The sequence below is a fragment of the Gorilla gorilla genome, chromosome 22 (genome assembly GCF_029281585.2).
Source record: "Gorilla gorilla gorilla isolate KB3781 chromosome 22, NHGRI_mGorGor1-v2.1_pri, whole genome shotgun sequence".
NCBI classification, from domain to species: Eukaryota; Metazoa; Chordata; class Mammalia; order Primates; family Hominidae; genus Gorilla; species Gorilla gorilla.
In genome coordinates, this window is record NC_073246.2 from 48,199,384 (window position 1) to 48,213,331 (window position 13,948).

At 53.2% G+C, this 13,948-nt stretch overlaps 2 protein-coding genes across 8 annotated transcripts in view; one reads left to right on the plus strand and one right to left on the minus strand.

The window, feature by feature from the left end:
* Positions 1-969, minus strand: part of MCM3AP (minichromosome maintenance complex component 3 associated protein) — a 51,256-nt gene extending 50,287 nt beyond the window's left edge. Inside the window, exon 1 of one of the 4 annotated variants that reach the window (XM_055373797.2) lies at positions 878-969. The gene's annotated coding sequence lies outside the window, so the exon portion shown is untranslated. Of the gene's footprint in view, positions 1-66; positions 665-877 lie in introns of those variants that run through there. The other 3 variants (XM_019017684.3, XM_019017683.3, XM_004062943.4) reach the window with 3 other exon arrangements.
* YBEY (ybeY metalloendoribonuclease) lies at positions 431-11,253 on the plus strand. 4 transcript variants are annotated; one of them, XR_008674745.1, is made up of 6 exons: positions 431-773; positions 1,228-1,481; positions 6,998-7,126; positions 10,005-10,073; positions 10,175-10,403; positions 11,069-11,253. XR_008674745.1 is itself a non-coding variant. In XM_004062945.3 (5 exons), exons 1-5 carry the CDS (start codon positions 431-433, stop codon positions 11,162-11,164), a joined length of 891 nt encoding a protein of 296 aa, XP_004062993.3. In that variant the 3' UTR covers positions 11,165-11,253. The 4 variants fall into 4 exon arrangements, 2 of the variants coding, with proteins under 2 accessions (XP_004062993.3, XP_018873231.2); XR_008674746.1 differs by having other exon boundaries at positions 10,214-10,403; XM_004062945.3 differs by lacking the exon at positions 10,175-10,403.
* The last annotated feature ends 2,695 nt before the right edge of the window (positions 11,254-13,948 follow it).

The window sequence follows — 13,948 nt, forward strand, 5'->3', positions numbered from 1 at the left end:
TTTTTACTGAGTTAGTAAATTCATGAAAAACCTCCATTGGCAGTAAGAAAATGAATGCTGTTCCACCTTACAACTTAGAGACGAATTTCTCCTGACTTCCTCCAATCTCTACAGCCGGAGAATTCAATGTAACACTGTCAAAACCTTAGCGTTTCGGGATCTCCTCCCACCTGGCTTCCCTCGGAGCGGCTGGAGCGCTAAGCACTTTCTCACATTCCTTTATTGCGCCCTGGCGACCACCCTCGAGCGGGCTGGAAGGGCGAGGGCGCTGCCACGAAGCTGAGGCCTCTCGGCGGGGACGGCGTGCTCGGGGAGCCTAATCTTCCACCCAGCACAGCCCGAAACGGCGGAGGCCGCGCGCTGGGCCCAGGCCGGCCTGGCCACTGTCCCGCCCCGGGGTCGCCGGTGCCGCAACGCTCCGTTAGCGACGATGTGGAGGCCCGGGCGCGCGGAGCTGCGTGGGGGAAGGAAACGGCGCCCCTGGCGCCGGCCCAGCCCCCACGCTCACCGTCTCGCCCCAGGACCCCGAGGCCCGCGCTGCCCTCTGGCCCCTCGGAAGGACTGGAGGCGCAAGCACAGGCTGCTGCCGCGATACTCCGCGCTGCGCACCGCGGGCAGAAAACGCCGCGGACCGCCTTCCGGTTCGCTCAGCACTACCGGGTTCCGCCCCGCCCGCTGCGATCCGGTTCCGCTCCCCCCAGCCCGCTCTGTGGCGGGGCTTCCGGTCGGGCGGGTCCGCCCGCTCTCGTGCCCTTTGCCGGGTCCAGACACCGGTACGTCCGGGCGGGTTTTTAGTCTCCCAAGCGAGAGCGTCGCATTCACCCCCGTGGGTCTGCGGGCGCCCCAGACCCCAGAGGACCCGGCCCCCAACGCTTACCTGTCCCCTCTCCTGTCCCTCCCCCATTCCAGCCCTTCCTCTCCCCAGCCGTTGCCCCTCCCCGCACCCCGCCGCGTCCGCGCGCCTCTCTCCGCGCGCACCGCCAACCCGCCCCCTTTTCTCTGGGAACCGCTCCTTCCGCTCCGCCCGCCTGGAGTCCTTCTGGCCTGATTCCGCGGCGTCCTTCCATAGACCCTCGTTGTTGCTTCCTCCTTGTGGTAAATGTAAATTCCCTTAAGATTTTCAATCAGTTCCACCAAATAAAGTGATCTGATTGCGTGTGCATGTGTATTTTTACAGACTGTATTATCACTTGTACTGATTGGTCTTCTCTTACACTTTAACCCCAGGTTCCGTTGCAAACATTTTTAAAGGGCTGGTTATTCTTCGTGAAATGAGTTTGGTGATTAGAAATCTGCAGCGAGTCATCCCCATCAGGAGAGCGCCACTTCGCAGTAAGATCGAGATTGTAAGGAGGATTTTAGGAGTGCAGAAATTTGACCTGGGGATCATCTGTGTTGACAACAAGAATATTCAGCACATTAATAGAATCTACAGAGATAGAAATGTCCCAACCGATGTGCTTTCTTTTCCATTTCATGAGGTAAAAAAAAAAAAAAAAAAAAGTGTTCCTCTTCTTGTCTAGCCCATCTTCCCAGAGTAAATTTCCTGTCGTTTTGTTTTGTTTTGTTTTTTAATTGAGACGGAGTCTTGCTCTGTCACCCAGGCTGGAGTGCAGTGGTGCGATCTCGGCTCACTGCAACCTCCCTTCCTGGTTCAAGTGATTCTTTTGCCTCAGCCTCCCCAGTAGGTGGGACCACAGATGCTGGCCACCACACCTGGCTAATTTTTTTTTTTTCAGTATTTTTAGTAGAGACGGGGGTTTTACCATGTTGGCCAGGCTGCTCCTGAACTCCTGATCTCAGGTGATCTGCCTGCCTCGGCTTCCCAGAGTGTTGGGATTACAGGCGTGAGCCACAGCACCCGGCCTCAATTTCATATATTAATTATATTATAGGCTAGGCTCCGTGGTGCCTATAAGTATATGTATTACAGACATGATTTTTAATTTTAATTTTGAAAATTTTCAAATATACACAGAAGTAGAGAGGGCAGTATATTCAGCCTCCACTGATCGAGGCCCGTCACCCAGAGTCCACAATTACACTGGTAACCCAGCAGGAAAAAGAAAGGTGACAACCGAGCGCGATGGCTCATACCCATAATCCCAGCACTTCGGGAGCCCGAGGCGGGTGGTTCACGTGAGGTCAGGAGTTCGAGATCAGCCTGGCCAACATGGTGAAACCCTGCCTCTACTAAAAACACAAAGAATTAGCTGGGTGTGGTTGTGCCGGGCGGGAGGTGGGGGGGGCACCTATAATCCTAGCTACCTGGGAGGCCGAGGCAGGAGAATCGCTTGAACCCCAGAGATGGAGGTTGCAGTGAGCCAAGATCACACCATTGCACTCCAGCCTGGGCAAGAAGAGTGAAACTCTGTCTCAGGAAAAAAAAAAAGAAAAGAAAAAGGTGACTAGCGTCCACCCCCTTCCCCTCCTAATGCTCTCAGTGAATTAGAAGAGAGAAGCAAACTGCTTCTGCAATATTTTTGCAATTTTAAGTGGGATTCGTTAATGAATATGTGCACCTTGGAAAAATTAAAACAACACTGAAAATAAACAGACTGGGGTAAATATTTCCAACAAACTCGATGTAATAGCAGTCAGGTTATTATCTACATTCTGTACATGACTTCATTCAAGGCTTCCCACATTGTAGCAGCAGGAATTGGAGCAATCCTTTGGGAAAGCAACTTGGCAAATCTACTCCAAGAGCATTTCACACACACGTATCCTTTAGTCCTGTGGTGACACACCCAAGACAATAAACCAAAAGACAGAAGAGGCTGGGTGCAGTGGCTCACGCCTGTAATCCCAGCACTTTGGGAGGCCGAGGTGGGTGGATCACGATGTCAGGAATTCAAGACCATCCTGGCCAACATGGTGAAACCCCGTCTCTACTAAAAATACAAAAAAAGTTAGCTGGGTGTGGTGGCATTTGCCTGTAATCCCAGCTACTCGTGAGGCTGAAGCAGGAAAATCTCTTGAACCAGGGAGTCGGAGGTTGCAGTGAGCTGAGATTGCACCACTGCACTCCAGCCTGGTGACAGAGCGAGACTCCGTCTCAAAAAGAAAAAAGAAGAAAAGAAAATGCTGAATCATGTAAAAATGTATTGAACTGTTAATTTATTGGCTGGGCCTATAATCCCAGCACTTTGGGAAGCTAAGGTGGGAGGATCACTTGAGCCCAGGAGTTCAAGACCAGTCTGGGCAACATAGTCAAACCTTGTTTCTACAAAAAATAAAAACAACAATTAGCCGGGCATGGTGGTGTGCAGAGCTGTAGTCCCAGCTACTCAGGAGGCTAAGGTGAGAGGATCGCCTGAGCTCAAGAAACTGAGGCTGCAGTGAGCCAAGACTGCACCTCTGCACTCCACCCTGGGCCGCAGAGTGGCACTCTGTTTCAAAAAAAAAGTTACCGTTTTCTGTAATAGGAAAATAAAAGGAGCATCCTAAATATCCAGCCATAGGTGACTGGCTTAGTGTGAACAGTCCTTAACTAAGTGGACTGGTCTTTATAGTCTTTATGTGGAAAATGTGAAAGACTCTTTAGGACAAAATATCCAGTGGAAAGAACAGGAATATACAGTCGTGTCCATGTGATGATTTAACTCTGTAGAAGTTGTGGATCTGCGTGATTCTGCATTGGGAGGGATGAAAGAAATGAAAAGCCATTTGACAAGGTGATAGCAACCTAAACAAACAGGCTTTTAAAGAAAAGGATGTTTATTTGGGATAGAGCATTGCAGTGAAAATACATGCCACATGCCATAGTAGACTGTGTGGATATTCGCATATTCAGGGAGGTAAAGGAAGGCAAGGGTTTTATTTTTTTTATTTTTTAATGTTTTTTTGAGATGGAGGCTTGCTCTGTCACCCAGGCTGGAGTGCAATGGCACAATCTCGGCTCACTGCAACCTCCACCTCTCAGGTCCAAGCGATTCTCCTGCTTCAGCCTCCCAAGTAGCTGGGATTACAGGTGCCCACCACCACATCTGGCTAATTTTTGTTGTTGTTGTTGTATTTTTAGTAAAGTTGGGGTTTCACCGTGTTGGCCAAGCTGGTCTAGAACTCCTGACCTCAGGTGATCTACCCACCTCTGCCTTCCAAAGTGCTGGGATTACAGGCGTGAGCCACTGAGCCCCGCCTGGCATAGATTTTTAAAGGAAAAAAACATAATTGTTTTGAGATAATGATCCTTGGTTACAAAGATCAATAACAAGGTTAAATTGGTTACAAAGATCAATAACAAGATTAATGTCCGTCCAAGGTTAGACAGGCAGTTGCTGGGCAGATTATCCTTGTAGAAGTTTCTTTGTGCGTGTAAGGTTGTCATAGCCTTTGTGCAAGGTTGCAGTTTCGTGTGTGCGTGTAAGGTTGTCATAGCCTTTGTGCAAGGTTGCAGTTTCGTGTGTGCGTGTAAGGTTGTCATAGCCTTTGTGCAAGGTTGCAGTTTCGTGTGTGCGTGTAAGGTTGTCATAGCCTTTGTGCAAGGTTGCAGTTTCGTGTGTGCGTGTAAGGTTGTCATAGCCTTTGTGCAAGGTTGCAGTTTCGTGTGTGCGTGTAAGGTTGTCATAGCCTTTGTGCAAGGTTGCAGTTTCGTGTGTGCGTGTAAGGTTGTCATAGCCTTTGTGCAAGGTTGCAGTTTCGTGTGTGCGTGTAAGGTTGTCATAGCCTTTGTGCAAGGTTGCAGTTTCGTGTGTGCGTGTAAGGTTGTCATAGCCTTTGTGCAAGGTTGCAGTTTCGTGTGTGCGTGTAAGGTTGTCATAGCCTTTGTGCAAGGTTGCAGTTTCGTGTGTGCGTGTAAGGTTGTCATAGCCTTTGTGCAAGGTTGCAGTTTCGTGTGTGCGTGTAAGGTTGTCATAGCCTTTGTGCAAGGTTGCAGTTTCGTGTGTGTGTGTAAGGTTGTCATAGCCTTTGTGCAAGGTTGCAGTTTCGTGTGTGTGTAAGGTTGTCATAGGTCATAGCCTTTGTGCAAGGTTGCAGTTTTGTGTGTGTGTGTAAGGTTGTCATAGCCTTTGTGCAAGGTTGCAGTTTTGTGTGTGTATGTAAGGTTGTCATAGCCTTTGTGCAAGGTTGCAATTTCGTGTGTGTGTAAGGTGGTCATAGCCTTTGTGCAAGGTTGCAGTTTTGTGTGTGTGTAAGGTTGTCATAGGTCATAGCCTTTGTGCAAGGTTGCAGTTTCGTGTGTGTGTAAGGTTGTCATAGCCTTTGTGCAAGGTTGCAGTTTTGTGTGTGTGTGTAAGGTTGTCATAGCCTTTGTGCAAGGTTGCAGTTTCGTGTGTGTGTGTAAGGTTGTCATAGCCTTTGTGCAAGGTTGCAGTTTCGTATGTGTGTAAGGTTGTCATAGCCTTTGTGCAAGGTTGCAGTTTCGTGTGTGTGTGTGTAAGGTTGTCATAGCCTTTGTGCAAGGTTGCAGTTTCGTGTGTGCGTGTAAGGTTGTCACAGCCTTTGTGCAAGGTTGCAGTTTTGTGTGTGCGTGTAAGGTTGTCATAGCCTTTGTGCAAGGTTGCAGTTTCGTGTGTGCGTGTAAGGTTGTCATAGCCTTTGTGCAAGGTTGCAGTTTCGTGTGTGCGTGTAAGGTTGTCATAGCCTTTGTGCAAGGTTGCAGTTTCGTGTGTAAGGTTGTCATAGCCTTTGTGCAAGGTTGCAGTTTCGTGTGTGCGTGTAAGGTTGTCATAGCCTTTGTGCAAGGTTGCAGTTTTGTATGTGTGTAAGGTTGTCATGGCCTTTGTTGCAGTTTTTGCCATATTTAGTGACAGTTTTTGTTATCAGGCATGAAAGTATGAGAATCCTCTCTTCATAGCTTTCCCCAGCTCTATTTGTCAGGTTTTTTGGTTTGTTTGTATAACCCTAATGGCTCCATTTTTATTCTGACAAATTCCTTGTTTTTTGGGACGGAGTCTTGCTCTGTCAGCCAGGCTGAAGTGCAATGGCGCAGTCTGGGGGCTCAGTGCAACCTCCGCCTCCCGGGTTCAAGCGATTCTCCTGCCTCAGCCTCCCGAGTAGCTGGGGTTATAGGCATGTGCCATCACAACTGGCTAATTTTTGTATTTTTAGTAGAGATGGGGTTTCACCATGTTGGTCAGGCTGGTGTCAAACCCCTGACCTCTTGATCTGCCCGCTTCGGCCTCCCAAAGTGCTGGGATTACAGCTGTGAGCCACCACGCCTGGCTATTCTGACAATTTTCACAATGGAAACAATTTAGGGCACTTGTGTACAGTTGGCTGGGCAACCCACCTGCCACAGGCCCAGCTGCCACTCGGGCCTGAGACATGCATCTTAAGAGTGATTTGGGTGGCTGGCGCAGTGGCTCACGCCTGTAATCCCAGCACTCTGGGAGGCTGAGGCAGGCAGATCACCTGAGGTCAGGAGTTCGAGACCAGCCTGACCCATATGATGAAACCCCATCTCTACTAAAAAATACAAAAATTAGGCCAGGCGCGGTGGCTCACGCCTGTAATCCCAGCACTTTGGGAGGCCAAGGCGGGTGGATCACCTGAGGTTGGGAGTTTGAGACCAGCCTGACCAACATGGAGAAACCCAGTCTCTACTAAAAATACAAAATTAGCCGGGCATGGTGGCGCATGCCTGTAGTCCCAGCTACTCGGGAGGCTGAGGCAGGAGAATCGCTTGAACCCGGGAGGCGGACACTCCAGCCTGGGCAACAAGAGCAAAACTCTGTCTCAGAAAAAAAAAAATACAAAAATACAAAAATTAGCTGGGCACGGTGGCATGCACCTGTAATCCCAGCTACTTAGGAGGCTGAGACAGGAGAATCGCTTGAACCCAGGAGGCAGAGGTTGCAGTGAGCCGAGATCGCGCCATTCCACTGCAGCCTGGGCAAGAGTGAAACTCCGTCTCAAAAAAAAAAAAAAAAAAAAAGTGATTTGGTCAGCGATTAAGTGCTTATTTGCCTTGGGATTAACCAGGATGAAACCTGTCAACCTGTGGTTGGGTTACGATTCCTGTTCTCTAAGTCTGCATTTCCTCATTTTTTAGCATCTGAAAGCAGGTGAATTTCCCCAGCCTGATTTTCCAGATGACTACAATTTGGGAGACATTTTCCTAGGAGTGGAGTATATCTTCCATCAGTGTAAAGAAAATGAAGATTACAATGACGTCCTGACTGTAAGCGGGGATGCTGAAATCATATAACCTGGCTCATGGAACATGGGCCTTGCAAAGGGGTCAAGATCACAACCCTGCATCCATGTGTGTCCGTGGGTACCGTAAGGGCTACTGGGGGAAGAACCTGTAAGCAGGGTGTGAGGAGCACCCAGGCTGGGTAGGGACTGCATGCCTCATGCCACAGTTGAAGGAGGGAGAGAACATGCTGTGAAAACACAGAAGCTCCCAGAGAAGCCTTCTCAGCTTTTATCTCTGGAGTAGAGCAGACTATGTTGAGCTAACACAGACCTGCTGGATCAGCTTCTTTCTGAGCTGCCAGAAGTACAGAGGTTGGAGCCTCCACCACCTTCCAGATCTGTTTCTCCTCAGTGTAATCCACCTATGGGTTCTTCCTGCCCACTGCACAGACAAAACCAATTCACTGCAATTGCGGTATTGCAGTAGAGAAAGAGTTTAACACAGAGCTAGCCAAGCAGAAAGGCTGGAGTTATTATTCAACTCAATCTCCCAGAGAACTCAGAGGCTAGGGTTTCTACCGGCAATTTGGCAGGCAGGGGCTAGGGAATGCGTGCTGCTGATCGGCTGCAGACGGACCATGGGGTGTAAATGATTTTTGTACCCTGAGTCCGCCTCTGGGTGGAGCCACAGGATCAGCTGAGTCATGAGTCTCAGGTCCAGGTGGGGTCTGTAGGTTGCCAGAACTCAAAAGTCTGAAAAACATCCCAAAAGACCATTGTTCTACTATTGACGTTATCTTATTGGGGAGCAGTTGGGGCGGTCACAAATCTCGTGACCTCTGGCTGCGTGAGTCGTGAGCGGTAGGGAATTACAGCAGGGCAAGCTGGGGAAGCAAGGCCTGCGGGCTGGTTCTCCTCAGGACACCTACATCTGAGCAGAATTCAGGCCCCTCCCATCATCCTAATCTTGTGGCCCTTCACAAGCTTTACAGAGGTGGCTTCGGTCCTGAGCAAGGAGGGGATTCGTTTTAGGGAGGGATGATTACTATTCTTGATTTAAAGTTAAACTCTAGATTAAATTCCTCCTGTGGTTAGCTTGGCCTGTGCTCAGGACTGAGTGGGGACAGCCAGCCTGTGAGGCTAGAAGTAAGGTGGAGACAGCCACAGAAGTTAAACTCTAGATTAAATTCCTCCCGTGGTTAGCCTGACCCGTGCCCGGGACTCAGTGGGGACAGCCACGCAAGTTAAACTCTAGATTAAATTCCTCCCGTGGTTAGCCTGACCCGTGCCCGGGACTCAGTGGGGACAGCCACGCAAGTTAAACTCTAGATTAAATTCCTCCCGTGGTTAGCCTGACCCGTGCCCGGGACTCAGTGGGGACAGCCACGCAAGTTAAACTCTAGATTAAATTCCTCCCGCGGTTAGCCTGACCTGTGCCCGGGACTCAGTGGAATCAGCCACCCCAGACTTCTCTCACTGTTATCATTTTTGCACAGGTGGTTTCAGCAGCTTGATGCCAAAAAAAAAAAAAAAAAAAGGAAAAGTATTCTGAAAAGCCATGTATGAGTGAATCATACTTAACTTGGCTTCCTTTGGCTGAACAGCCATGCCCTGAATCGCCCTTGTGGATCCAAGTGCATCCGTGTGGCTTGAGGCAGAGCTTCCCAGCCAGACCCAGTGTGAAAGGATGGGACGGCCACACAGGAACCTGGGCCCCAACTGCTCCCTCCAGACCTGGGTGGGACTTGCCCGCCATGCACACCCTGCTGGGGAAGAGGGAGTTTCTGAGAGTGATAGGAAGTGGCCCAGCCGGAGATTCAGCCCTGGGATCTCTGTGGCCAGCAACTGTGGGGGCGGGGGGGTATGTGGACATCTGCTTCCATTTTCCCCAAACCTAAGATTCTGTTCCCTGGTCTTCCCCTGGCATTTCTTCCTCGGGCCCAGAGCCCTCTCCGTGGGGCTATTACCCTGAGGGGAGGGCCAGCCCACCACCCCAGGACCCCATCCTCATAGCCACAGGCCAGGCCAGCTCTGCTCAGGGCTGGCTCTCAGCTGCACTCTCCATCTACCCCACCTTGTCCTCCATGTCTCCAGGCACCTCACGCCAGCCCCAAGGATACCCACCTCCCAGACCTCCCTCCTCCCTCCACCCAAACCCCAGGGGAGTGCTACCCCTATGGCCCATGTGGCTCCATAAACCCCCTTGGTGCTGTGCCTGCTCAGGGTCCACAGGCCCTCCCTCCTCTTCCTCCTGCTCCTCTTCCCCCAGCTCTGGGCTCCATCCGGGTGCCCCTCCCCTGTGGGCTTTAATCCAGCCCTGTCTCCAGGGGGACATGGCGACTGTGGGTCTTCCTGACTCACCAGCAGCTGCACCTCCCTCCGCCTCCGCCTTCATACCCCTCCCCCACTCCCTGTGCTGCCTGTGCCCCAAAGCTCTACCCAGAGTGTTCAGTAAAATCAGGGGCCACTGGAGGCCCCACCCTCTGACTGGGGGTTGGACCTGGGGTGTGGGCTGTGCGCTTGCCTCGTCCCTCTTAGGGCAGGGAGGCCACCCCTGGCCGGTGCCCCACTGCCCCACCACCCCGTGGCACCCACCCCTCCCCACTTCTTCATATTCCACCCCCCCTTGCCCATTGCTCCTGCGGCTGGGCAGTTCCATCCTGGGGGCCCCTCCCCAGCACAGTGCTGGCCCAGAGAGCAATCCACATTGACTAAAGACTCTCAAAGGGGCTTGCTTGCTTTCCATTTTAGATGGAAGGGAACTGAAGCTGAGTGCCTGTAATTCCTGCCCAGGGGTCTCACAGCAACCCTGGGGTCCTGCAGCCACATACCAAGAGCAGCCTGTGGCCCTGGGGTGTCCCTGAAGGGGCAGGTTCCTGTGGGGTCATCCTCGATGAGCCAGTTTAAAATTATTCTGACAGGTGACGGCCACCCACGGACTCTGTCACTTGCTGGGCTTCACACACGGCTCGGAGGCAGAGTGGCAGCAGGTAAGGAGCCCATCCATCCCACTACCGAGGGGGTGCGTGGGGGAAGGAGGCTCCCCCAGGCCCCTGCCAGCCCCCACCCTCCATCCTGACCGGCCCCGCAGGAACTGGACCTCAGACCTGCCCTTGTAAAAATGACACAGATGTTTGCTTTCAACACCGGGCTCCCCAAATACTTCCAGCTGAATGTGTTCACTAAGGAAAGCGGTCTGAGTGCAGAGGCCGAGAGCCACAGCTGACACTAGCCAGTGGCGCTTGGTCAAAAAGGTCCAATCAGCCAGACTAGGCCAGACCCAGGGCGGAGGCGGCAGCTCTGCGTGAAGTGAGTTCCAGGTTGGTTTCCTCCAGGCCCGTGCGCTCCGCCTACGGAGGCCCACGTGGGCTCCGGTCCACATGGTTAACACGCACACAATCCCGTGTTGGGAGCAAACTGCTTCTCTGAAAGTCATGAAAAACCTTTTTCATTAAAAACAGAAAAAGTCTGGCCGGGCGCAGTGGCTCACGCCTGTAATCCCAGCACTTTGGGAGGCCGAGGCGGGCGGATCAACTGAGGTTGGGAGTTCGCGACCAGCCTGACCAACATGGAGAAACCCTGTCTCTACTAAAAATACAAAAATTAGCCGGGCGTGGTGGTGGGCGCCTGTAATCCCAGCTACAAGGGAGGCTGAGGCAGGAGAATCGCTTGAACCCAGGAGGTGGAGGTTGCAGTGAGCCCTCCTTCCCCTTCCCCTCCCCCCTCCCATGACCCCCTTCCTTCCTCCCCCTCCCCTCCCGAGGCCCCGCTTATTCTCCCAGCCTGTGGCGGTTCGTGCACTCGCTGAGCTCAGGTTCTGGTGAAGGTGCCCGGAGCCGGGTCCCGCCCTTCGGCCTGAGCTAGAGCCGCGCGGGCGGCCGGGTTCCCCCAAACCCTGTGGGAGGGGCATTCCGAGGAGGCGACCCCAGAGAGTGAGGCGCGGACATCTTCCCTGGGGAGGGCCAGCGCGCTTCCTTCCTTCCAGATGTTCCAGAAGGAGAAGGCGGTGCTGGAAGAGCTGGGCCGACGCACGGGGACCCGGCTGCAGCCCCTGACCCGGGGCCTCTTCGGAGGGAGCTGAGGGCCGCGTTCCTTCTGAAAGCGGGACGCGGGAGGGGTGGAGGCTGCGGGGAGCCGGGGTCGCACACAAATAAATAACGAATGAATGTACGAGGGGAACCTCCTCTTATTTCCTTCACGGCACATCGGGTATTTTTCATTATTGTAAATAAAACGGTTCCGAGCCGTGGCATCGAGAGGGCGTCTGGAGTTCAGGGAACGCGTGGCCCCTGCCCGGGAGCACCGCGCAGCGCTCGCCTCTCGCCCTTCAAGGGAGTCCCTGCCCGGAGCCTGCGCCCCCGGAGAGGAAGGGGCTCGAGGGGCTTGGGTGCCGCAGCCCGTCCTTCCGTAGAAAAGGCTTGCGTCAGTATTTCCTGCTTTACCTCCTGAGTATTCGAATATTCGAGTAAACCCTGGAGTTTCAGCGCCAGCGCACGCCTCTTCATCAGGGCAGCGCGTCGCGAGCGCGCTGGTTCCCCGGGGCCTCCCGACCCGGGGCGTCCCGGCCGCGGACACCGCTCTAGCCAGGGCCACGGCGAGGCCTCCGAGCAGCACCTCAGAGACCTTCGTGAGTTCTAAAGCCTGGGGCTACTACAATTCTGATCATCTGTTTGTCCTATGAAATGATTTAGGGACATGAAAATGCCTTCCCACGGGACTTGCGTCCTGTCTTAGCCTGGACTTGTCCCCTTGGGAACACGGGCCAGGCCCCTCTGTTCCTGAAGTCGCTGCACCACCGCGCCCTTGGGTGGAGGGCGTTCTGTTGACTGTGAGACATAGCTTAATGTCGAGAAAGTACTCGTGAAAACAGAAAATGGAGTCAGCTTTAATCCAAGCTTTTTTTTTTTTTTTTGAGACGGAGTCTCGCTCTGTCGCCCAGGCTGGAGTGCAGTGGCGCGATCTCGGCTCACTGCAAGCTCCGCCCGCCGGGGTTCACGCCATTCTCCTGCCTCAGCCTCCCGAGTAGCTGGGACTACAGGCGCCCACCACCTCGCCCGGCTAATTTTTTGTATTTTTAGTAGACACGGGGTTTCACCGTGTTAGCCAGGATGGTCTCCATCTCCTGCCCTCGTGATCCGCCCGCCTCGGCCTCCCAAAGTGCTGGGATTATAGGCGTGAGCCACCATGCCCGGCCTGTTTTGTTGTTTTTAGGTAGGGTCTCGCTCTGTCGCCCAGGCTGGAGTGCAGTGGTGCAGTCTCGGCTCACTGTAACCTCCGCCTCCAGGGCTCAAGCCATTCTCCTGCCTCAGCCTCCCGAGCAGCTGGGACTACAAGTGCGCACCACTACGCCCAGCTAATTTTTGTTTCTGTAGAGACAGGGTTTCGCTGTGTTGACCAGGCTGGGCTTGAACTCCTGACCTCAAGTAATCTGCCCGCCTCAGCCTCCCAAAGTGCTGGGATCACAGGTGTGAGCCACACACCGCGCCCGGCGCAATCCTGTCTTTTTTTTTTTTTTTTTTTTGGAGTGATTCTCCTGCCTCAGCCTCCCAGGTAGCTTGTACTGCATGTGTGTGCCACCACACCTGGCTAATTTTTGTATTTTTTAGTAGAGACAGGGTTTCACCATGTTGGCCAGGCAGGTCTCAAATTCCTGACCTCAAGTGATTGATCCGCCTAGGCCTCCCAAAGTGCTGACATTATAGGTGTGAGCCGCTGTGCCTGGCCCCAACCCTTTATTTCTTTAGGGAATGTGAGCAAATGCCCTTCTGACCTGAATCTGAGGAAGAGCCGCCCGTGGCCCAGGCAGCAGCAGCATCACCTGTTGCAGGGTAGTTTCCTGCTCTAGGAACCTGGTAGTTAGGAGTGGGGGCTCACGGGTCACCACTGCCCAGCCTGTCCCCAGCCATACTGCCCTGATTCTGGACCCTCTTGCAAGCCAGAGTGTCATCAGAGCAGGTCCGTCCTCATCCTTCTGCTCCCGGAGTCACCTGGCCCTTCACATTCTGTGTGGTTCCAGATTCAGCTCCTCACGTGCCAGGAAGAATGTGGTATCTTGACTGGAGTTGCATTGAATCTGCAGATCTGCCAACCCCGTGGAGGCTCTGACCCATGCATATGTGCTGCCTTGCTCCCTGGGTCATCTCCAACCTCTCTCAGTGAGTGTCACCCACGTTATCAGGTGTACAGGTGTGCACAATGTGCCCTGAGCCCCCCTCACCCCCTCCTCCTGACCACAGGCAAGGAGGTGTGGCCATGAGAAGCCCCCACTTCTAACTACCAGGTACCAGGCACCCAGACCCCAAAACCCCCGCCAAGCAGCCCAAGCCCACTTTCAGGGCCTGCTCTGAGTTCTTCAGCCTACCCAGGTGGACCAAGGGGGACTGTGTATGGGGGTGAGCTCATCCCCTGCCCCACCCTCAGGTGTGACCCCACCCCTCCTGCAGGCCAGTCAAGGCTAAGCCAGCCCAGCTGCGCCCTAACCAGACACTCTGGATGCCAGAGCCTTTCATCCCTGTGAACCCAGCAAGACCAGGCCATCCAAAGACCATCACTTCCTGTGACATTTCTTCCGTCTGTTGTATGAAAAATTCTGTTGAGAAATATTTAATAGGCCGGGCGCGGTGGCTCAACGCCTGTAATCCCAGCACTTTGGGAGGCCGAGGCAGGTGGATCACGAGGTCAGGAAATCGAGACCATCCTGGCTAACACAGTGAAACCCTGTCTCTACTAAAAATACAAAAAATTAGCCGGGTGTGGTGGCGGGCGCCTGTAGTCCCAGCTACACGGGAGGCTAAGGCAGGAGAATGGCATGAACCTGGGAGGTGGAGCTTGCAGTGAGCCAAGATCACGCCATTGCACTCCAACC